The 26,150-nt window shown below is 39.9% G+C and overlaps 1 protein-coding gene across 1 annotated transcript in view; it reads right to left on the bottom strand.

Annotated features, from left to right (window-relative positions):
- LOC138740350 (zinc finger MYM-type protein 3-like) overlaps positions 1-26,150 on the bottom strand; it is an 86,712-nt gene that overhangs the window by 12,420 nt on the left and 48,142 nt on the right. Inside the window, exons 12-21 of the mRNA XM_069892879.1 lie at positions 23,875-24,047; positions 21,399-21,564; positions 15,556-15,626; positions 13,275-13,476; positions 11,819-11,934; positions 9,961-10,135; positions 8,942-9,088; positions 6,836-6,939; positions 2,396-2,564; positions 690-841 (exon numbers count right to left, since the gene is read on the bottom strand). Coding sequence (XP_069748980.1) covers positions 690-841; positions 2,396-2,564; positions 6,836-6,939; positions 8,942-9,088; positions 9,961-10,135; positions 11,819-11,934; positions 13,275-13,476; positions 15,556-15,626; positions 21,399-21,564; positions 23,875-24,047 — 1,475 coding nt within the window. The remainder of the gene's footprint in view (positions 1-689; positions 842-2,395; positions 2,565-6,835; positions 6,940-8,941; positions 9,089-9,960; positions 10,136-11,818; positions 11,935-13,274; positions 13,477-15,555; positions 15,627-21,398; positions 21,565-23,874; positions 24,048-26,150) is intronic.

Genomic DNA, 26,150 nt, shown 5'->3' with positions numbered 1-26,150 from the left:
GGTAGACAGAGGTAAAGGCATTTGGCATTGAGAATAGGAAAAGGTTACCTGTTACCATTGCACAAGACAGTGGTAAGACTTTATACTATGTGCAAATTTGGTCACTAGCTGAACAATGAAGCTGGAAAAGTGCAGAAAAGATTCGTGAGAATGTTATTGGGATTGGAAGGCTTGAATTACAAGGGGAGACTTGAAAGACTGGGACCTCTCTCTGGTGAATAGGAGGATTGGAGGGGTGCATTTCCAGTGTAGGGGAGTCTAAACTAGGGAGCATAGATTTATGTTGACTTCAAAGATTTAAAAGGGATGAACAAGTACCTTCTGTACACACAGGTTGGTGGGGATATGAGCTACCAGATGTAGAAGTGGGGACAATTGTTAGACTGAAAACACATTTAGGCAGATACCATACATAGAAAAAAAAATATGGGCCAAATGCAAGCAAATGCTATTAGTTTGGTAGTAATGGACAGGTTGGGCCAAGGGAATAATTTGTGCTGTAGAACTCAATTGAAAAATCACTTTATTAACTTTGCAAAGGAACGAGTCTCACACCAAGTACCTTTCACCAACGTCAATGATCCAAATTGCTGAGTGATCTGTACACGTATTCTTGTGCAAGAAGCTTGTGTGCTCTAATGCAAAAAAAAACCTAACGAAGTAATTTGAACAAATCTGAATAACCACACCTGCTGAATTCCAAGACACAAGTAGTACACACTATCCGGCTCGTAACGTTCTCCATTCGGTCTCTGTACTTCCTTAACAAATTGGGCTAGCCCATAGTTTAGTTCCGCAGCACTGCAGGCCAAAATATCTTCTTTAATTCTCATTGGTTTAGCTGTTAAGGAAGAACAATAGGGTAAATATGTAGTTTCCTGAAGAACAAGAATACAGCACAGTTGATGTTCTCCTTTCGACTCTACCATTTCAGATATATTACTGCGATTTGGGAAAAAAAATCAGCTGAATTTATAATCACAAAATGCATTCTGAACCATCACAACAAACAAAAATGTAATTACAATTCCTAGTTAGTTAAAATAAGAAATCTAACTTTTTTTTGCCTTATTGACTATGGCAGACACAGACAAAATTATAAATCTATTTTATGCTTATTTAACAAGTGACATGCTGGAACTGGGAATGTATCCCATAATGAACTCAAATTTATTTTGGGGGAGGGGCCCAAAATATTTGTACATTTTCATTGTTTTGGTTTCTACATTCACAGTGGTGGCACAGCCAGCAAAACTGTTGTCTCAGAGGGGTCTAAGAACTTACATGTTCTAGACACAACCTCTTGGGTGTCCTCCAAGTATTCCTGTTACCTCCCATATCCCAAAGATGGGCAGGTTCAGAGATCAATCAGTGAATGCAAATTACCTCTCCAACAAGTTATCCAAAAATCTATTGATGGAAATGTGCCAAGAAAAATAGGTTGAATGATTAGCACAAAACAAAAATCAGCATTTGATGATCAGCTTGTTTCCATGCTAATAACCCTCTACAATGCTCCAATTCCCATTCCATGTAAGCATTAGAAGGCCATGCTCCAGCAACAAAGGATTACCAAATTCCAACAGGTAATTTGATGAAATACTGCAATACAACAAGATTAAAAAGAGCAGGATAGACCACCTGGTCCTTCAAACTTGCCCCATCTAACCTTAACTCTTCGTGAAATATTAGCTCAGTGAATGCCCAGTGTGGGTGCCACATTTTTAAGAAAAATGTCAAGGAATCAGGCAAGATTGACCTGAGTGATTTCAGGAATGAAAGAGTTAGACTTTGGGGATAGATTCAAGAAGCTGTGTTTGCTCCTTGAGAGAGAAATTGGCAAGAAAATGAGGGAGGTAATTAAAACCATGAAGACAAACTTAAAAAATAAACTGTTTGCATTAGCTGAAAGGTCAAGAAAAAAAGAATGAAGATAAGTAACACAAATCTTCCCCACTCACCAAGCTAGAATGTATTGCCAGGATGACTGTAGGAGGCAGATTCAACTAAAGAATTCAAATGAAGGATGAACAAGTGGCTGAAAACAAATATTTTGCAAGAACAGAGACAAATGTACATTGATACAATGAGAACTACAAGGGCTGCAGGACCTCATTCCAAGCTGTAACTATTCTACAGTTTTGAACATCTGTAAAATTTATTTCCATCACCATTTTGAAAACTATGACAAAATCTAGAGAAATTTCTTACACAATACCAATGGAGCACCATATTCACCTAGTAACTTTGGTGCCTGTTCATCCAGGTTTAACAATAATTTCTTAACCAGAGTCTGAGCAGAGTTTGGGACAGTAGCTTTGGCTAATCACACTAGAAGGAACAAAGTATACAGCATACCTATTAAAAATTAACAAAAATAAAAATATCCACTTACGTCCAAACTTAAGCTCTTCACTTTTACTGGCATCTCCACTGGCATATTTAGCCTGGACCCAGGACTTCCAAGCATTTACTCCATATGAGTAATTTAAACCTGTACAACATTGTTGGCTAGCAAGGGAATCATGTGAACAGCTTTCTGAAAGCATTAGCCGTTTTTGACCCTATAAAGGAAAAAACAAATAAAATGAACACCCCAAACTAAAGATAGAGAAAAGAGAACCTCTAATTTTATCCTTAAAATTACTTATCCTTAAAATTAATATAGTTCTAAATTGCCTCAGTTCTCTTCAACTCAATGTCAATTCAGAATAAAGCTCCTTTAATGTGAAGAAAAATGAGTTAATATTATACTGTGGGGATGTGAGCAGTGGAAGAAACACAGCCACCATGTTGAGGGTAGTTAATGACTGTATTTATTCCAATTCAGCGCGTCCCTTTCAGGGCAGCATGAGCTCAGTCACCTGGTGAATTGTGACATCATATTCGCTGCCCAGGGTGCGCGCTGGAAGGGATGCTGGAGTCAGAGGGAAACCTCTGACGACGCCATTTCCCCATGGGTGCCCCGCCACGTGGCGATACAAGCCGGGCCGGATCGCCATGAGAATGTGCGACGCCACACAACACCCTCCCCCACACCCTAGAACTGGCTACGCATCCTGTTGTTTTGGCGCAGGCTTCTGCTTCAGCTGTGATAAGTCCAGATGGGCCACCTTCAGGCAGTCCACCGTATAAAGTTCCTCTCTCCCCACCCAACATCCAGGGTGAAAATTCCGCCAGACCGGTGCAAGACTTTGTATGGCCCTCGTACGGTCACTGTAGTGGTGGACTTTGTGGTCCCCTCTGCATAAAAACGAACTGGGCTGAGTCGAGCTCTTTGGGGAGATGAAATGACGGGGTGCCGTGGCATGCCGGAGCTAGGGAGGCCAGTTCCCTGCGTAGGTCCGCCAGCAGGTTTTTGTTGGTGGTCGTGGTGTCAGGGTCTGGGCCGAAAAACTCACCCGGTGGGGAAAGCGGTGCGCCATAGACCATCTCCGCTGCTGAAGCCTGCAGGTCCTCCTTGGGTACTGTCCTAATCCCGAGAAAGATCCAGGGTCGTTCATCCACCCAGTCTGGTCCAGAGAGCCTGGCCATGTGATGCCTTCAGGTACCTGTGGAACCTCTCCACCAACCCGTTGGACTGCGGGTAGTATACTGTGGTGTGGTGGAGCTTGACCCCCAGAAGCTTCGCCATCTGAGTCCACAGGGCAGACGTGAACTGCACCCCTGTTGCTAGAGATGTGCGCAGGGACTCTGAAAAGGGCGATCCATCGCCTGACCAGAGTCCTGGCGCACGTCTCCACAGAGGCCTCCTTAATCGGGATGGCTTCTGGCCACCTTGTGGCCCGATCCACCACTGTGAGGAGGAAACGAGCCTCCATGGACACTGGCAGGGGCCCAATGACATCAACGTGGATGTGTTGGAATCTGTGAACCGCCGAGTTAAGTTTTGGATGGGGACTCGCGTGTGTCGCTGGAGCTTGGAGGTCTGACAGTTCCGTCACCTTTTTCAGCCCATGCCACACAAACTGCTCCACGACCATCCGCACGGTTGTCTTTACCACTTGGTGAGTAAGGTCGTGGATCAGAATGAAGACCTTCACCCTCCAGTGCGGCGGGACCACAGGGCGCGGCGTGCCTGTTGAGACATCGCAGAGCAATGTGTCCGGGCTGGTGGGCGCCATTGTCCATCGAGCCATTGTTCCAAACCCCCCCACTGCCGTAGCTGAGGCATCCACAGAGAGCGTGTGCGCGCCACCGGCCACGGGTGCACCAGCAGTGTGGTGCTGGCTAGAGCCTCCTTTGTTGCGATGAAAGCCCTGTCTGCCTCCTCTGACCACCATCAAGTCTTTTCTTTGGTGGCCATGAGCACAAACAATGGGCGCATGGTGCACGCGGCTCCGGGGAAGAAACAATGGTAAAAGTTTACCATCCCCACGAACTCTTGGAGACCTTTCATGGTGGAGGGTTTGGGGAATCGTTGAACAGCCGCTACCTTCTCTGGTGCCAGTGTGGCCCCAGCTGCTGAAGTAGTGTTCCCCAGGAACTGGAGGGACTCCTTGCCGAACTGGCCTTTGGCCACGTTGACCGTGAGGCCGAAGTCCGCCAGCCGGGCAAAGAGTGTGCAGAGGTGGGCTTTATGTTCGTTGTGGTTGCAACTAGCAATGAGAATATCGTCCAGGTAAATGAACACAAAGTCCAGGTCTTTTCCAACCGTGTCAATGAGGGGTTGGAACGTTTGAGCCGCGTTCTTTAGACCGAGGGGCATACCCAAGAACTCAAAGAAGTCGAAAGAGGTGATAATGGCCATCTTACCCACGTCATCTGGATGCACCGGAATCTGATGGTATCCCTGCATGAGATCCACTTTGGAGAAGAACCATGCGCCATGGAGGTTGGCAGGGAAGTCCTGTATGTGGGGCACTGGGTACTTGTCGGGGGTGGTTGCGTCGTACAACCGACGGTAGTCCCCGCATGGTCTCCAGCCCCCAGACAATTTCGGGACCATATGGAGAGGTGATGCCTAGATGCTGTCCGATCGCTGGACGATTCCTAGTTCCTGGAGCCTGGAGAACTCCTCCTATGCCTGCTGGAACTTCTTGGGTGGCAGCCGTCTGGGTCTAGCGTGCAGCAGGGGGGCCCTGTGTGGCGAAAGACCCCATGCTGGGGCAGGGCGGCAATGAACAGTGGCTCTAAGATGGCTCTCAGCACCAACAGACTACAGTCCCCAAGCCCATCTAGGTGAAGGAGCCTGGAAGCCCGTTGCTGGGGAGTTAGCTCAAAAATGCCATGCAGCAGGTCTTTGAGGGTGGTGTACTTGCCTGTAGCTGGGGGGTGGGGGGGAGGACGGTGAATGATGTCGTCCACCCTCGCTGCTGTATCTTGGTCTAGAGCGCTCACGACATGATAGAACTACGTGGCGTCTGAGGAGATGTTGCGGAGTTGAAATCGTGCTTCCGCCTGCCCAAACCACGTTCTTGGTCAGGGGGTCCAAAGGGGGAGGGGAGGGGGAGCTTGATGGAAACAGCATTAACCTTTGCTGAATCCATGGTGTTTTGAGTCCGAAAAATGTCTGGGCTCGTCAGTGTCACCACTGTGGCGGTGTGAGCAGTGGAAGAAACACAACCACCACGTTGAAGGTCGTTAACGACTGTTTTTATTCACATTCAGCACGCCCCTTTAAGGGCAGCATGAGCTCAGTCACCTGCTGCATCGTGATGTCATAACCGCTGCCCAGGGTGTGCACTGGAAGGGATACTGAAGTCAGAGATAAATCTCTGACGATGCCATTTTCCCATGACTGCCCTGCCACATGGTGGTACAAGTGGGCCGGTTCACCGTGAGAATGTGCGCCACAACAATACCTTTCCCTCACACTGAAACAATCCATTTATGTTGTCTCCTTTATTAGCTCATCTAAGTGGGCATTCTTTATGATTAAAACAAGAGTGTGATCCATCTATGAAGTGTAAAGGTAGACTACGTCAGGTTCCTGTGTTATTTTTGTGTGTAATTATCTTCCATTAGAAATAATGCACAAAAATCAGAAACCGTCCCATATATCCATTTTCTCCATGAAGTTCCCCCCACCACAGCTCCCTCCAATAACTCTCCCATCATTTAAGAAGATAGGTGCACCAGCTTTTAGTTCCTTGGCCTGCCCTTGGAGACATTCTTAAATAACCACACATTAGACACCCACTACTCTTCCAGTACTTCAAACATGGTTAATAATTGTACAAATATCTCTGCCAGGTCCCCCAACAATTTACTCCTCAGTTTCTCAATGTCCTTAATTATATTTGGTCAGGCTTTGGTGATCTTTTCATCTTTATACACTTTAAGACCATGTCTTTTGTAAAATGGTTATGTCCCAAAACATCACTATTCATTGCTCCAAATTCCTTATTGTCCATGATCTTTTTCATGGTTAAAAAAAAACCAATAAATATTCATTTAAATTAGGCCCATCTCCTGTGTCTCCACCTTAAATCAGCACATTGATTCAGACAGAGAATGACCTGGAGAATACAAAAAATTTGCTTTAGCTAGAAGAATTAAAAAAGATAGGGTTGTTCTCCATAAAGAAAAAAGATCTGACTAAAGTGTAGTGAAATACAACTTTACATACAGGATAAATGGGCAGATGCTTTGTGCACAGGTACTTAAAAAATACAATCTTGATGGTTAAAAACTAATAGAAGAAGTGTGACAGATGGAATTGCTCTGCCATAAGCTGATGGGGAATCAAATCAGACAAATGACCACCTCTTTTGCCTTAACAATTATCCTAATTAAATGAGCTGGCGCTGGACTAAAATGTTACAATGCATACCTAATACCTGTTACAACAGGAATATTCTCCTGTTAACATACACACTGACAGAAATCTTACCCTTCTGACAGCACGTGGAATTTCGGATTCTGGTTGATCCTCATCTGTTGTCACAAGCCCACAGTCAAACAGGAAATCAACACCCGTATTAAGTTCCAATGGAGCTGGAAAATAAAAAGCAAAATACTACTGCATGTGATAATGTAAAAGTGTAAAGTAGTTTGCAGCAACATTTGGGGACTGGTTGATGGGGAGGGGGGGGGGGGGGAGTGATGGAAAAGAGGGTGAAACTTAATATTGTTAGCACCTTGATGGAAAGATGGAGCATTTAGTGTGGTTGAGATAGCTTTAACCTAAATCATTTGCTCAGTCTTTACAAATTATATGTGAATATCAAAGTTTACAGAATGGAGTGCAACTCCAGGCATTTCCTCCTAGTTTTGCATTACTGTAAAAATCTGAGCAAGCTCTTCATATTATGGATTACACTTGTGTTGATTGGTCTACAATTAAAAAGATCATCGGTATACCATGCAGTGTGCAAATAACTTGCACGCCAATGAAATTCTGGAAAAGAGAACCAATTTGCTAAAAAAACATTCGATACTACTTCCAGGATTATCGTGACATTGCCATTGGTGTCCTAGCCAATATTTATACCATTATTATAGCAGACACTAGTCATCATGACACTTGTGGTTGAGTGCTTGTGGTGTGCAAATGAGCTAATAATTTTGCATAATGTTACGGATGGCACATAACGAGCAGCAATCAACAATGAGGCAGACAGTGTTTAATTTTAAAAGTCTAATCTTAAATTGAGAGAGAGAATATGAATGAATTATAGTCCAGCTGAAAATCTTTCAGTCTTTTAAATTCAGCATTGAACTGTAGGCCTTTAATGTCAAGCTAATGAGAAGTCTGGAGTTGTCGCTGCTGCAGAGTCTCAAATTCTCCTTCCGTTGCCTTTGAAGAAAGGCCCATTCGTACAAGCTGTGGTCATAACACTCCTGGTCCCTTTTCAGGCAAAGCTCAAAGAGGGCAGCCTCCACGAAGCTTCCAAGACCCTGGCATAGATCTCTCCAAGTGACCTTCACTGTTAGTCACAATCAAAATGGAGAACTTTGGTTCCCAAAAGACCCTCCTGGCACAGGTCAATCCACCGAAAAAGGCCCAGGCATTCACAGAGCATACTTTCCTCTGAATTCCACAAAATGGCTGGCCACGGGCAGCTTCAAAGAGCTGTTTTCTCTCCAGCAGGCAGAATGGTTCTCCCTTGCAAAATCAGTGTCTTTGCAAATGTATTGAATCTGGAACAGACTGTGATAGGCCTTCCCTCAGTTCTTCCAATGTATCAAATTATTTCTGGGCTGTGATTTGCGTTGTGATGGTGCTTATGTGAAATGTTAATTGTGACCATTCATTTCCTCTTGTCTGTACTAACCCTTATTGATAATTCCAACTTACTAAAACAGGAGCTCGTAGTAATTACTGCAGTGACAACATTTCAATATACCAACTGATTAGAATAAGCTCTGGGAGCATTTGCAGGCTGTAGAAATGCTAGGAAATTAAATGTCTTCGCAAAATACTAAAAATCATTTCATCCCATCTATTAAAACCAAATTTCTTGGAGAAATAACCGCTCCATTGTTTGCACGGAAGTGGACAGCCAAGTGGTGCAGGAGTTCATGCCACAGCCACCGGACAGCTATGGGTTTCAGGTCTGATCCTGAGCTGTGTGGCATTTCCATGCAACTGTATGGGTTTAAGCCAAAGTTTTTCAAGCATTTCATAGACAAACTGGTAGGTCAATTCACACTCAGTGTAGGAAGGTGGCTAAGGAAACAATGAGATGATTTTCAGAGAATGAAGCAGTAAGGCTACAGATAAATGAGGAGGATTGGGACTGATGGTATTTCTCTGCTGGGATCTAGTTTGGACCCAATAAGTAAACTACTTCTTCAATGTTGGTGTAATAAATAGTCAAGTTTTTCAAATCCATTTTATGAGCACGATTCTGATGAGCAGAATTTTCAAATGTGCATGGTAAACATCCAAAGATCAACATATGCAATTAGAAAAAAGTTAAGCAGGCCTGCTGCACGATGCACTAAACTGACTAAGTATACCTGCAAGCAAAAAAAAAGCACTGTTCATACATACTTTTGGGAAAATCTGCTTCTAAATCCTGTCCTGGTTCATCCAAGACATTTGCCATTTTAACTGCCATGGCTAACACATCATCTCTGGCAGGGCCAAATAAGTCACAGTCTTCTAAGAGGCCATCAGCACTCTGATTGCTAGCAAGATCTGGTTCAGACATTAAAAAAAAAGTTGTACAATGGTCAATGAACACTGAATCTACTAGTGACAGCAACATCCGCTTTTGCATTCAAGAGAAATTTTGATGAGATATTTAATAGAGATAGATCTTATTCCTCAATTTAAACAAAAATGCCCTGATATTAAAAGACATCAATAAATGAAAACCTGTAAAATGATTTTTAAAAATTGAAAATAATTTTCTTCCCATTTATCCCTCCAGCTACTTTGTTTTCATTAATTTTCCCAATTAACGACGGCACTATTAAGCATAGCAGTTGGCGCAATGCTACCACAGTGCCAGTACACCAGGTTTGATTCCGTCACCGTCTGCAAAGAATCTCCCTGTGTCTGTGTGGGTTTCTCTGGGTTTGCCATTTTAACTGCCAAGATTAATACATCATCTCTGGCAGGTCCAAATAAGTCAGTCTTCCACTTTCCTCCACCTTCCAAATAAAAAAGGTTAATTGGTGTAATTGGGCGCATGAGCTCGTGAGCCATAACGGGCTGTTACTGAGCTGTATGTCCAAATTAAATTTTTAAAAATTAATTTGCAAGCATTTTCAATGATGTTATACGTAAAAGCCAAATAAACAAATAAGAATGCTGACATTCAATGAAGAATCTATTCCTTGAGAAGAAGAATATATTCAAGTCTTTCAAAAATCACAAGAAATATTATGAGTTTCTGAACGGGTGTGCATTTTGGCAAGTTCCCAATTAAAAAATTTTTAGAGGAAGATAAGTGGATTTAGTTTAAACTTTTGAAATTATAGGACTTTAAAAAGATTCACTCATCAGAACAGGTTTTGGAATAATGTTGAAAGAAAAGGGAATAGACAATTAACAATTAAATTTACCACAAAGGTCTGATGAAGCTTTCTCCATTTCCTCAGCTTCTGCTATCATCTCTGCCATGGCGAGAATATCAGCTTCAAATGGGTTTGAAGGAATTTTAACTTTCAGTTCCTCAATCGTCTCTACTATCTTATCAGCACTGTCTAAAGTGGTGGGAAGGAACATCGGAATAGGGACCTGGTTCACAAACCACACAATAGCATGTTATCAAAGTAAAATCTGAGGTCCACAGTCACCACAAACATTTCTGTAAACAAAAGCAACTTATTTTAGCTTCATTTCTTTACATTTGAATGCATTTAAATCTATTATTGAATTATTGTCCATAAATGAAAAAGTCTATCATGTGACATTTGATATTCGTCATTTCTGCAAAACAGCCATCTCATCCAATTCTTCTTCTCAAGAAGATTATACATCATATCCCTAAATATTACTTTTCCATGATATTTAACTGGATTACCACAGAATTCTAGTTTCCTAGACTACTTCTCCATAAAATTACGCCAATCATCCTCAGACCACGAGGCTTCTTTGAAAAGTATGCATATACCAAATGACCGAATTTAAGTATTACCGTACTTAAGCCAGATCTTCAATGCAAATGTTCAGCATCTGCTGCCTGCCACTATGCCCTCACCTTTCAGAATTTCTTTACGTGGAGTAAATTTCCTACTGTGCTTAAAAAACATTCAATATACTGCATGATTAGCAGAGCACAGGCGACATGGTTAATGCAGTGTTTAGTGCAATGCTATTGTTTGTACATTGTCCCTGTGTCTGCAGGGCTTCCTCCGACCCTTCAAAACATATGGGGGTTGTAGGTTAATTGGGTAGCACTGGCTCATGGGCCAGAAGGGTCTTTCACCATACTGTATGTTGAAATTTAAAATCACAGAATATGTCCAAGAACTGCTCTTATCCTCAAAATGCAAGTAATTATTAAATAACCAAATGTAATAGATTGTCAAGTGCTTTGGAATATAAATAGACATCCAAAGGAGGTTTCAGAAGCAGGATTCATCCAGCTTTCACTAATTCAACATCCACACATTTATTTCTCTTTGGAAAAAAGTGGCTAAGTACTGATTCACAGAGAAGACATTCTGATTGATTAGAAACCTTTCCTTTCCCTTCTCATTCTATGAATATTTACCATTGATTAAAAGAAACTGAGTTGTAAAGCACAGTAACAGGCCTGTTGCCCATTACGTCTGCACTAATGAAAATGTCAATCCAACTCATCCCATCTGCCTTCACATGGTCCATGCACACTCATTCCTGGTCTGTTCATTTCCTGTCTAAAAGCCTCTTAAAGATTGTTAACATTCTATGACTTAGAAATACGGGCAGGAAGGACTTGGAAAAATATGGACCAAATGCAGAGAGATGGGACAAGCCCAGTAAGTAAATTTGTTCACCATGGGTTAAAAGGCCTGTTCTGTGCTTTATGACTCCAATATTTGCTTCTATCATCTGCCCAGGCAAAGCACTCTAAGCACCAATCATTCTGTGCATAAAACTTGCTAGCACAAATGTTAATAAAAAATCCATAATTTTCAGATGGAGAGAAAATAGTGGTGCCCCCCCCCCAAAAAAAATCACATGTACCTCCTTTCACACCGTTATTTTTATTTCAAGAATTTTCGTAGCTCAACAGACAAAAATAATAGAGCATTTAAATCTCAACTAGAAATCTTGACGCAGAAAGGAGTTTGGTGTTTATTCATGTTAATGACTTCCACACATTTAAAATTGTCATTCTTAAAAGAAATACATCCATTGCAGTTGACAATATCAAGCGAGAAAATAACCACATTTGACTAAAACGACTAGGAAAAAATAATCTTCAAAACTTACCGGGATTGGCATAGAGAAAGGCACTGGGGTATTTTGACAATACATATGCATAGGCACTGGTATGAAGACTGGCACGGGGATGGGTACCATTATTAAATGTGGCTTCCATTCCTCTTCTGAAACAGAAAATTAAACAGATTTTTAAAATTTTGTTCAAATGCTAATATTTCATTGCTGACATAAATTACAGGTTAAATTTATTTGGTGATTTGTACTGCTTTATGTCATTTGAAATCAGATTATTTTCCAAGTAAAGCAATCCACAAGTGGCAGCATGAAGCTTCAAGTTTCAAAGATAATTTAATTTTCACCAAACAAGAATATTGGCAAGAATAGGTTTAATCAAATAATAATTTAAGGAAACAATGACAAATGATTTCCAAAGCCAAGGCTCAGGACAATGGACATACAGGAGACTACAGATAATGGAATCTGAAGCCAAACACACTCTGCTGGTTGAACTTAGTGGGTGGAGCAGCATCAGTGGGAGAAAAAGAATGATCAACATTTTGGGCTGAAATCCTTTATTGACACTCAGAACAATATCAAATGAGGAAAATATAGTGCCACGTATGTCAAAAATGCAGTATTTCCAAGGTCATTATATTAAAATCTGAAGATTACAGAAAGCACAGCGGAAGCAAAAGGATTACATTTTAAATAATTGTCTTGAATAATAGGATGAGACTTAAAGTATGAGGCATTCATGAAGATAAATAATTTTTTGCTCTGTGAATTGTGAAGTTTTCATGTCCCCAAAGAACACTGAGCCAGATAGGGCTTTAATGTGTGGGGGTGGGACAAAACAAGGGATGGTGAACATTCCACTTTCTCGCCTAGGCATCCCAACATTTGACTTGCTGAGCCAACCATGTGTGGCAGTTGAATATAGAAAAAGATTAAGAATGGCAGATTCTGTTTCTGAACAGGATCTTTGGAAAAACACAAATGCTGGAGAAATTCAGCCAGTCTTTTTAGTAAACAAAAAAATCTAAGATCTTTGCAAAATACTACTAACTAAAGGGCAAGGCAGGCAATGCTGGATAGTGTCAAGACTGAAACAAAAAGGAAACTAATCAGGGTGATGCACTTTCAATTCCTACAACCCTTCTATTCCAAAAGCCTGAAGATTGCACAAGACAAAAAGGAAAATGTACCAGCTTCAAGATGATCAAATTCGAGACAATTGCAGATAGAAGAGTGTATGAAGACAAATTCCAAAAAAGATAAAATCATGTGATGGGCCTTTCCTTGTATTACAAACTTTAAGAAACATGAATTCATGCTGCCACCATCTGAATTATTTGTATGGGAACATCACTGATATACCTTGTATGGTCAAAATTACAAAAACCAAAAGCATATGCCAAAGGTTTAATTCATTTTTTACTTTACAATAATAAGGAAATATATTCTTCTAGGATCAACAGGTTTCCTATTCATTTTGATAATTTACCTGTTTGACATCCTTTGGACTTCATTTCAGGTTTACATGAAATGCCCTTATTCTGAGTCAAGGGCTTGCACAGTATTGCCTTATTCTTCAGGGTCACAGGAGGTGGAGATGGCGGTGAAGGTGGTGGTGGTGGTGGAGGTGGAGGAGGAGGAGGAGGAGGAGGAGGTGGTGGTTGTTTTGATGACCGAGTCTGTATAGGTGCCTAATAAGGAATATTTTAAAATTAGAAACAGAAATATTATACTATTGGAAAAAAATAACAAATTATTACACCCCAGATGAATTAATATATCATACGTGAAACTGCAACAAAAAACAAAAAAAGAAAGGAAATTTCCAGGCTGAATTTTTGGTCTGAGATGAGTCAGCCAATTTTAGTATGGAGGTAGCATACCATGAGGCCACCCTCCACACAAATTACAGCATGGTTCTGTCCAAATTACTATCTGGCAATGTCTGCACAAGTGTACCTGTGTGCTCATCGAAGAGACGACAGATTCAGGTTGAGCTGTGCTGTCCCCCTCACATTCACTGCCCAAGCTTGCACATGAAGAATGGCCACTGGGTGAGGTACCAGAGAGCTGCTTGTAATCACAAATCAACCCCAGAATGGGTTAGTAGAATTAAAATGGGGAGGGGGAATGAAGGAGTTACACTGATATTTTGTCAAAGAATATATGGAATGTAACTGAATGTATAAAAACCACAAGGCGATAACTGAAACACAAGTAATATTCAAAATCTAAGAATTCTTCCAACCTTTTAATACAAAATTTGTTTTTAATCCTCCTTTGCACAGATCTCCCATCTTCAGATCTCTAATAAACAATACATATTTTCCCTCCTGGATCCCCAAGAAAATACTGGTTCTGTTCACTGAGTTTTAATGACTGTTCATTATTTGAAGGTGCTGCATGTTTTAAATGCCGTGTGGCATTCACCACTTTTTCTCTAAATACTTCACAGCTGTGGAGGAGAATTACAAAAGTAACAGAGCTTAGCTTCCTTATCTTAAATCCCTATCAAAGTCCACCTATGACCAGGAAACAATGACCCATTTGACACAGCAGACAGAAGAGGACCAGAAACCCCCTCTCCTGTATGCAATCTCCCTGGCTATTCACCTCCATAAAGTTATTAAGATATTTTGATAGAATAAATTTTCCTTTTAAAAAGTATAAATTTCAAACTGTTGCTGGGAAAGAAGGAACTCTGTGACCCAAGATGCAGAAAATTACTTTCCTCTTGCATTTAAAATATTTCTAGATATAAACAATACAGAATTTTCAGTTCAATGCCACCTCCCCCTTCCCGGGGTGTGCATCTATGCAATAGACTCGCAATAAAGCAGTTAATGCTTTACAAACTGAAATACAAACAAAATATGCTTAAATACACAATTCTGATGAAGAGTCAAATCTGAAACTTTACCTATTTTTCTCTTTCAGATGTTGAATGGCCTGTACGTTTCCAGCATTTTTTTGTTTTTATTTCAGATATTCAGCATTCACACTGCTTTTTACCAATGCTTTGCTGATTAACTCCTTAATAAATAAAAGTTATATAAAATAAATGGTTAATAATGGATTTGAAGGTAGGATAAGTACAAAGATAAATCAAATGCTCCATGGAACAGTGTGATTCTTGCAATGCTGGGACCGTGGAGGGCAGCTGACTAGTTTTCAGCGACAAATACAAAATAGAAACTGGAGTTTTGTTCAATTCTCACTGGAGACCATATATTTTGCAGAACTTTCCCTCTTATTATTACACTGGTGGCATGGAATCCATCACAGGACAGATTGTGCACGGTCTGTGGAGGAAGTGAGCTTGATAAGCCATAATATCTTTTCTTGTTCAATATTACATTTGTGTATCCAATATGTTTTTGTAGCAGTACACAAAATCTCACATTCTGCAGAAAAATACAAAGCAAAAACAAAAGTAAAAGATTAAGACTTAAGTGATTTAAAATTATAATACTGTGGCTTCCTGGCCTATGATCTCATGCTCAATATGCCTGGAATGTAGAGTGCATCCAGCTTCCACGGGAATCTTTCTGAGGTTGGAACCAACTACTTGGTTTTTTTAAAAAAACTGAATGGAATATGGATGCACATACCTCGGACATTCAGAGTTCAATCCCTGAAGTTCAGCTAGCACCCGGGACATGGGAGGAAGCATACTGAATGTGGAGTTAAAATGGCAAAAAAAAAACACACTTCAATCCACTCCTATGGTTGGTGGAAGATCATTCAAAACAAAAAAAAACTTTACTTACTTCAAATTTCGTGGGAGAGGGAGTCGGAGAGGGAGCTGGAGACGTCGCATTCTTAGACTCCTGCGCCTCATCTGCAAACAAAAGACACAGATTGTTTGAAACAAACTGAGCCGATGTTTGTGACTGTGCACCTTCGAGTGTGCACACAATTGTGGGTGTGCATGTTTACAAAACCTCAGTAAGGTGTCAACTTGCAAAAATCATCCACGGAACGTGGAAGTCATTTGAGGTCACCAATGCACCTCTCTGAAATTGCACTTGTCTGCGCTAGTCGTGCAACATGTGCACGGCATACTACAAACCAGAGGTTCTGGGACAAAACACAAATAGTGTAATTATTTTTAATTTTAGAGATTATTTTATATATGCTCACATTTTTTTTGCATGATTAAATAAAACAAAAATATTTTTGAAATGTTGGCAATTGAATGAATGGGCTCAAGAGGACTTTGGGGTGCACACTCTGACATTAGGGATTCGGGCTTGGCTACAACACTGTTCTACTTGAAATGTTAAATGAGACTGCTGCAGTTTAAACAAGTACCTACCAGGAATAAACCCAATGCACAAAACTACAATCCAGACCAAGTTAGCCAGGAATTATTGCACCCACTCAAGATAGACGTTATATACACCGAAGAATCCTCATCTTATCCACCAAGACAAAACTCTACCATTTACAGGCTGGAACACAATTTCATTGACGTACAATTCTACTGCTTAAACAGAATGGAAAACAAATGGAAAAACATTTAGCTACAACATTGCCTATTGATTGAAAATGTAAATTGGCAAAATTCATGACAAATTAAAGGGGGTAGTGCTCTAAAGCAATGACATTTCAGAGAAAGTACAGCGAAGTGTCAAAGTCATTACATATGAACACTTTGTTAAAAGAAAAGTGAAACCAACTGAACTGCTCTCAATGATGAGCAGAAGATACCTACAAATGTTTATTAGCAAATTCTTAACAGTGCTGGGCTACTTTCATGGCCTGAAGGCTGCAAATCCATTGCAGAGCCCAAAACAGCAATTCCTCAATGGGAATGAGAATGAGTTTGTTTTGCTTCTGATAATTAGCCAAGAATAGCTCTAATTAACGAAGCACAGAATTCAGTAATTAAGCTCTTGTATCTTCCTCGTATTTTAAGAGGTAGATGAACATCCTACAAAATACAAATGTGGACATTAATGTATTCGTTTAAAGGTTTGTGGGCAATAGCATTCCAACTGTAGCTACAGCTAATAAAATAGAATCGTCAAAGACAAACGAGATATTGTAGTCTAACCACAGCAGGAAAAGCATCCTCGTCAAAAGATTTGCCAGGTTCTAAAAATTAACCTGGCGAATGTACAATGCCATATTCCTTACTTTCCAAATTACTGACAACTAAGGAACAAAATACAGTGCAAATCCGATTATCCAAAATGGTCACGACCGGACCCATTTCAGATAAACTCTTCCCCCCCTCCCCCCCCCCAACCCCTGGAGAACCGGTCATTTTTTGAAAAACAGCCCAGTAGCAACAGCAAAATCACTTGTAACATTGCTGAAGCAACAACAACCAACAAGGTAAGGCTTTTGATTACCAACACCCTATTCATGCCAGGAGCCCGAGAGTTCCGCTCCTGCCAGGGACCCCGGTGTCCCCAGTCAGTTCAGCTCCGAAAAAATTTCGGATAACTGAGGATTTCACATAATCAGAGTTGTACTGTATATGACAAAAATATTTGCAGAGCAGGACATATGACCATACACTCCTCATCACCTCTTCTCCCACGTCATGATTTTATCTATCATCTGAATTTCATTCATGAGCTATGCAAGGCAAATATCATCTTGTATTGCTTCATTTCAAATCATTAACATATACAACTGAGTGCACTGCAAAAGTAATTTTCTCTAAAGGATTTTAGTACTTTCCATAAAAAAGTGAATGGTTTACAAAATTAGAAAACCATGCAAACCAAATCATGTACATGATGGCCAATGTTTCTTGATGCCAGTACATATGATTGATTAAATCTGCCTGCACATGCAAGCAATGTAATTTAAACAAACAATCAAATTTTATTTACTGCCTTTTCACAGGAAAACAACAAACACATACAAATAATTCCTCAATGGGACATATTTGCAAAATGACACGAGGCACACAAATTACTCTGTAATAAGCTCCCAGTTTCCAGGGATGACATGAACAGAATGTTCAGAAGGGCGAATCCTCAAAGCGTCTGGACCAGACAGTGTGTCTGGCCATGTCTTTAAAATCTGTGCAATCCAATTGGCTAGAGCTTTTAATGACATTTTCAACCTCTCGCTACAACGGTCAGAGATCCCCAACTGCTTCAAAGGATAATCATTATTCTGGTGCCCAAGAGCATAGTGATGTGCCTCAATGATACTCGCATTGATGGTGTACTGTGGTTAAGTGCTCTGAGAGGTTGGTTAAAGAGCAAATTAACAACTGAGGAAGATCTATTTTAATTTGCCCATCATCGCAACTTATCACTGGCAGATGCCATCTCATTGCCTGCCCCCCACCCCATTTGCATTAGATCACCTTGACCACAGGAACACTCCACATCAGGTTGTTTATTATTGACTAGAGCTCAGGATTCAACACCATCATACCAGCAAAATCTCAAGGATCCAGAACTCTGACCCTCAGCAGCTGGATCCACGACTTTATCGGCAACATCACCACCTCCTCCATGCTGACCATCAACAAGTGGGATATCCCAAGGTTGCATGCTTAGCCCCCTAATGCATTTCCCATACATTCATGACTACGTAGGCAAGTTCAGCTCTATCCACAAATTCACTGGCAACATCTCTACTGTCAGTCACGCAGCTGGACATGATGAGCCAGAATACAGAATGGAATCAAGAACCTGGTTGGGAGATGCCAGAATGTCTCAATGCTATCAAGATCAAGAAGCTTATTGTTGATTTCAGGAAGGAGAAGCAGAGGGACCAGCATTAATTCAATTCTCTAAATTCTCAGTTGTAAATGCACTAATAGGCTAGTCAGTAGAAATTCAAGCTCTCAGTAAGCGACAAGAAAACCTGATTTAATCTAAAAACTATCACTTTTATACTTCACACTAATTCAATGCATCTAAATTTGAAGAAATATAATGCGGATTTTGTAATATTGTCACGTTATTGATTTGCCAATAATGCACCATGAAGGAAGGCTAAAATATTTTTGAAATTTTCTAACACACTTCACTGTTATAAAGCAGATTCTTGCCGATTACTCAACATTTATCAAAACAGACAACATAAATTTCCAGTGGTTCAAGATGGTGGCATACTTTCAACTAGAAGAACAATAAATGCTTGCTCTCCATGTGCACATGCTATCGAAATATAGAAATGTTTCACTTCAACAGTTTTACATATCAGTGCTCTCCAAACTTTATCATATGCTGAAAGAATAAAGTCCAGGATAGAGAGTTATTTTTCAAAAAATGAGTAGGCATTATATAAAATTTCAGTTTTCAAAACTAAAAATACAAAATTTTACTATTGGACTGGTTAATGATGCCAATGCAAAGGCGATGTCCCTAATACAGCAGTTCTTTTAGTTCATATGACAATGATGGTCAGAATTTATCAGCTTTTCTATTTCTTTCATGTCACTCCATGTCTATTTTTGTTTCTTTCCAAAGTTGGGCCACATGGTATCCAAATTCCTGGAATCAATAATTTTCTGGCTATCTCTAACAATCCAGAGCATGGTGTGCATTATGTGAATTTACTAAACCACCAAAAATTCAAAATTATAAATGTACAATCAAAGAAAATTTTGTGGGGCATTCATTACAGAAGTTCAAGGTTTAGGTAACTGCATTTCCCCAGAAGCTACTCTACTAATTCTTGTCAATCAAAAAATGGCATTCATGTCCTTCTAAGATCAGACTCAACCTTCTTGAATGGCAAAGAAGACTAGAGCCACCATGGTCCCTACTATTATTATTACAAGATACTAATTCAACTCTCAACTGCAAAGACAAATGAAAGACCAAGTTTTCGGTTCTTCCCCTCCCCTCACATATGGCACAATACCAGCCATGAATTCCTATTCCCTTCAAATAAAAGTGTTGAGAAAGTTTTTATTTGAAAAGGGGAAATATTCTGTACTTCATATACCACGAAGTGAAAATCTTACTGGAAATGCTTTTCTATGACAACCAAGTCATACTCAGGCAAACATCTAAAACTGTCTTACTGAAAATCAGAAGAATCTTGTGGATTCACAAAAGTCAATCACCATGGGACTAGTCCCCACTCTGAGTTATTATTTCCAGAGGACAAGCAATGAGGATAGAAAATATTAACAAGTCACTTGAACTATCTAATGTTTGCTTTAAATAAGCATGGGGAATTCAGAAAAATAGCTGCTGCTTTGAACAGCTGGAAATCATTTCAAAAAACTCTCCACTTGTGACAATACTGCAAACTAAACTGATGAGGGAAATTAGAGCACAAACCACATACACATGATATGATGTCCCAATTACAAACTTAACACTCATGCAATAAAGAGTTATCATCACATCATTTATACATTTGAACTTCAGTGTCCTCAAACCAGTTAACATTGCAAAATGTACTGAGAGAATATGGAAACCACATTCACAAAGTGATAGCTTGGCTCTTTGGTGAGAATATCAACAAGCCAGAAGCTTGCATGCTTAATGATATAATCAAGCCATACTTCAGTCAAGAAATGCTGCACGGTTGGAAGCACTGTGTTTTGGATGAAACATTTGAGACCCTGACTTACCAGAATAAAAATCTAATGGCACCAGCTGAAAAGGAGGCAAATTTCCCTTCTTTCCTGCGTTACCTTTCATCACCAACTAGCACTGTGAAACACATTTGTGGATTTGGTCCTGTCAAACTAGCCATTTGCCAAAAAATAAGGGAAATTCTGTGACAGCTCCTCTTTCAAATAGGTTTTTTTTCTTTCATGTCAAGGTTAAGAGAGTCAGAGGGAGGTATATTTTACATAATTATTAACACTTATGGTTTTGATCCAACTGAAACTGTCAGCTACCATTCTAGTACTATTGTTGCAGGGAAAATCCAGTCTATTTTATACTCAGAAGAAACTAGATATAAAAACAAGTGTCATCACTGAACCACTCCAAGACTTCTCAGCAGTCAGAATAAAGGGCTTAGTCACTATTCTCTTCCCACGTCCAATGTGTGCATGAGCTCTTAACTAAAGGCAGGGAAACAAATCTTAACAATGGTTTTAAAAAAATTACAGATGGATATGGAAGTGTTTTATTTTTGAAAAGACAGTTGAGAATTATAAAGACTGTCATGTTAAACATTCGTCAGAATAAGAGTTCAATAAGGTAAAGCGTGTGGGGGACTATAACTAAGACAGCAACCCGAGAGATTTTGATCATAATAATTATTAGCTGCAATCATTACTGTTTGCCTCTTCAAAGTGAGGGTACACTTCCAAGTTTATCACAATATTATTCATCTCAGGAACATCGGTACAGACCACTGAAAATGCTGAGAAACAATGCTGCAGATTAAGTACTGGTGGGCCTCTGTGGACAGAGTGAATAAATTATCTATAATGACAAATGTACAGAGATGCAAAGATAACAGCTGACAAAGTGAAGATCAGTACTCCGAAATATCAGCTGAGAATAGTCAAAGCACTCACATCTCAATGGTTGCTGCAAAATGGCTAACGGATCAACTATTAAATCTGTGGTTAGCAAAGCACCATTTGGTACTGTGGTGCAACTTGCTCTACTACTTTATCACGTCCACTGCCTACAGCATGCGGCTTTCTCTTCCCACTTACTGTTGAGCAGACTTTCAGGTCCCTTCTGCGTCGCTAGATTGGGCTGGTTTTGCTGACTGTAGAAGCGCAAGAGGCACTGCTGGTTGCAGAAGTGTTTAATTTCCCCGCGCCAGTGTACCGTTTCCAGAAGCTTGCCCTGACGTTTGCAGGCATGGCATCTGGCTACCTGAAGGACACAGTGAACAATTAGGAAGCAGTCACCTTCCGCACCCAAACAAACATGTCGCACAAGGCAGGTCACAGCTGTTAAATTGAAGCATGGAATGAGAAAAGGGCCATTCAGTCCATCAAGCCTGCTCCTTCCAAAGACCGTGTACAACCTGCCCTATCAAGGGCTCTACCATGTATATTCAGTGAGTTGAGGGAAAGTTCTGCAAAATTTCTTCGCACCCCCAAGAATACACATGCCTCCACCAAATCTATCCACAGTCAGTCAAACCTGCCAGATGTTCTCCGTTGTTGACAATTCCATGGTCCCAGGAACACAGGAACTACTGTTTCATGGAGCATTTGATGATCTTTGTCTGCACCTATCTCTACAACCACAAATCGTATTCCTAGCAAGATACTTATTCAGCCATTTTTTTTGGGTTGGAGTTAATCGACATCATTTAACTGCTTTTGCTAGGAGTTTGTTCCACAGATCCATTACTCTGTGAGGAAGGGGAAAAAGGTAAAATTCATTTCCAAGATTGAGTGACAAGATGGTAAAATTCAACGAGGCAAAAACAATAAATCTGTAAGAAAATATTCATGCTTCTCTGAGAATGATTGTATAATCCACAGTCATAATATACCCAAGAGGAAATAGTGAAGAAATATATTTTTTTTAAAAACTACCAAGATAATCAATGTAGGAAATATGCAACGTGACAAATAACCGATTTCATTTAACTGGAACACAATAATATACAGGCACTAGTCATGCCCCACAATGGTGCAAAGATAAATTAGCAAGAATATTACCTACTCGTGTTTAATCTTCGCATTTTTTTTTCATTCCAGTAGAAGTCCCCAGAACTATCACTCAGGTTGTTTGCTTCTTCGCTGATCACTGGTTTTGACATGTCCAAGGAACTTACCTGCTTGATCACTGAAGCACTTTTACAACTCAAAAAGCCTTTAAGCCCAACATTCTTGGTCTGGTTTTCCATTAGAATATGGTTTGATATTATTTCAATATATTCATTTCCATTTGTCACATGTTTGAACACTTTCATTTTCAGAAGTACTCCACATTTTTATAAAAACATTGAACATCTATTGATGTCATTCCTTTCCACTCTTACTCTTCCAAATGATCAATTGACTATTGCTATTTTATCAGAAACCCTCAAGAGCATAACAAGATATTTCTCAAACTGAAGTCTTCTCACCCATGTTATCTTTTCTCAATTGGAGACATTTTTCCAAATCCTTGGAAAGTAAATCTGACATTTTTTTAAATTAACTAATTTTCTCCTCCTGTTTAAACATTTATGCATCTTTCACTCCACTATTCGTCACACTCTTGAAAATTGTACTTCCTTTTTTATATTTTCTCCATACAAGATTTCTCTACATATATGAGCAAATATTGGCCTAATCCACAAACAAAATATCCCTGAATCTCCAAAAAAATTAATCAAACGGCTTTGTAGCATTTATTACTTTAAACATTTTAACCTCAATGCTTGCAGAACGAGACAAAAAATGCAATTCTATTTCACTGTTCTTTAATTCATTTTCTCTACTGACTTTCCCTTAACATCAAGGGGCTTCAACATGGAGTTAATTGAAAACTTCCACACCCAAAATGCTTGAAACATTGGTTAGAACAGCCTTTTGCCAAGACTTCCTTCAGCAGTCTGGGATGCAATTTAACAACTCTTCTCGTACTGAACACACTAAAGATCAATCAACTCATTGCTGTCTCAGAGGATGGAATCTTACATGTTAGTCATGCAAAACCCTTTCAGCATTTTGGTGGATAGAAAAAGCACATATAGCTGGCAAAATGTCACAATTCACAAGAGGGCTGAAGTAAATTCAATGCTTTGACCAAAAAAAATCTCAAAAGTATAACACATTGCAGACATCTCAATTTCAACCACATTGCATTTTATTTTGAAAAAGATTGAACATGCTTGTTAAACTGTCAATGGTTCTTCGAACTTCATACCTTATGAGGTTCAACAGCTCACCAACACCTCGTGTGGTATCAAGCACACAAAAGATGAAGGTTCCACCTAAACCTACAGTGCAAGGTAATATGTTGTTTTATTTTACCCAGAAATGTTAAATGGGTACTGCGTTTGAACATGGCTAGAAAATGGGAAAATAAAAAGTTAACCACTACAGTCTGCAAACAATGATTATATACCTCTCATCTATAGGTACAAAACCTTCAAGTTCTTTTGCCCAGGAGTGGGAGGGAAAAAAATGTGAGGGTGAATGCAAGAGCCTGAAAACTTATGATATGCAATTTCCTACTGACCTTGAAGTACCAGAGTAGATATTTGCTTTTGCATTCCTCCCCACAGAAATCCCATGTATTTCCATCCAGCTCTTTGGTAACTCCCCTCTGACAGGTCTGGGAACAGTAAGCACATGTGATGCAGCACAAGCCCAGGTTTTTGGTAAAGTCCTGCTTATAAAGAAGCACACAACCTGCAGACAATGCATACGAAGAAAGAAAATTAAAGCATGTCAAGAAGGCTGCAGCAAACTTAAAGATACCTACAGAAACAAACACCCTGTTTGTTGCAAGGATAAAACTTTTCCCAAAAGTTTTTCTTTCTTTCTGGTTCCATCTCCCTTGCAATTTCAGTTATCCTTGCAGAGGCTAGGAGGCCTGCTCCCAATGGCACCAAAGGTTGAAAATGAGAAGAACATACAACATTTGCAAACCACAAAATGAATAGTTGATGGTTAACTACAATAGGGTGTTCCCAAAGAGGTGCCATCTACACCACATTCAAATGCTCAGCACCAGAATGCAATGCGTTCGTTCACACCAGTAATAACCAGTCCACAGATAAATCAGCATGGCAGATGGGATGGCAAAAATTTGTAACAGCAAAGCTGATATACCCAGCTGGTAGGAACAACTGTGCCAAAATAATAGCTACCTTGTACTATGAGCTTTTCCATCAGAATTTTGTAACAAACATCCTCATTTGCAGATCTTTGTATCAATAATGCATGTTATATGATTTTGTGCATTCTGTGGCATGTAGCACTACCTGAGGGTAGTGACAAAATTTTCAAATAGTCATTATCTGGCTTCCCCCAGAACCCATGAATATAATTACACTCTGAAGAATGCACTGAATACTGAAATTTTTCTTGCAGGTGAAGACAGAGGATAACAATATTACAAACAAACAAAAATTGATCATGCATGTTCTGTTAAATGACACATGAATTTGAGTATTATAATTAATTTGAGCAACCCAGTTTAGATTTAGATTTGTGGTCTCTGACTTGTAACCTTCAAATACCACATATTTCATATGCTGTATTTAACTGCAAGTAAACTTAAGGTCCCAGATTTTATTTGTGCTGAGGCAGCTGATCTTTTCCAGCCATACTTATAGAAAATCCACCTTAACTGGCAAAAGTGCAACATTAAAGTTGGCAGAAGTCAGAATACCTTGCAAGATAATAATTTGTACAGATTTACATTACATTCCCTCCTTCCCATGAGGCTAACATGCATTCGCCAACAGAAAAGAGAATCTCCAAGTCTTCACAACTTTTTTCCCCGTTATCAATGCAATGTGGTGGGAACATTTAATAAACAAAACTACATTCTGAATGGACTTTAACAATAAGAAAATAAACCTGGGAGGAATGCCTTCAGAAAATATTGCTGCAAAAGCTCAGATTGAGGTTTGTTCTGAAGCTGGAAGGACAAACCAATTGAAAACACTTGACGGCATGGGATAATCGCACCCCCCCCCCCCCACCCCCACCACGTGTAAAATCACTTTGGAAATGGCCAGCCAGGTCATATTAATTTGAAATGGTTTTCAATATGAAAGCATCTTTTTAAAACAAAATAAAAATATAACTGAAGAAAACATGCAGTGATCAGTCCTCTTGGTCGTCTGTGCACAATGCTTTTAATGTATAGGAGCTCTCTGTTAGTTTCAGGGTGGAGGGAAGGTGAGGGAGTTGCAAATTACAATAAGTCATGGGTCTAAACAAAAGTGTGAGAGGACTAAAGTGCACAGGAAGTGGTCAGAGAATATTGTGCTTCAAAATGGTGGAATGTTCAAAGGAGAAGAGGATTTTAAATTCAGTACTTCCAGAGACATAACAGATGTAGGTTCACAAGGTCACGTATTAGTGAGCAAGACTTTGCTTGGAGCAAGATGCTGAATAGTTAAATTTTGAAAAATTGAACTAGTTCAGTCTAAAGAGTAGACAATTGAAGGTTAGGTTTAGTTCTCAAGGATTAGAAATGAAAAATAAAGCTGGAGTAAAATGGCATCAAGGCTTGATTAGGCCACACTTGAAGCGCTGAGCGCACTTTATGTGAGTGCAGTATGAAAATAAGTTGGGATAAGATTTATATCCATTTTACTTGTTTGAACAGAAGGCCAAGCTGGATCTCTTCTCTGAGAAGAGTGAGGGACGACATAAAATTCTTTGAAGTTATTTTGAAATAAGAAGCTTAATAGCCTGAATATGCATGAAATTGTCTGATCTCAAAAGCTAAGCAGGCTCAGGCCTAGTCAATGCTTGGAGGGGACACTGCCTAGAAAC

This window comes from Narcine bancroftii, chromosome 8 (genome assembly GCF_036971445.1).
Source record: "Narcine bancroftii isolate sNarBan1 chromosome 8, sNarBan1.hap1, whole genome shotgun sequence".
NCBI classification, from domain to species: Eukaryota; Metazoa; Chordata; class Chondrichthyes; order Torpediniformes; family Narcinidae; genus Narcine; species Narcine bancroftii.
This window is presented reverse-complemented; position numbering and strand designations above follow the sequence as displayed.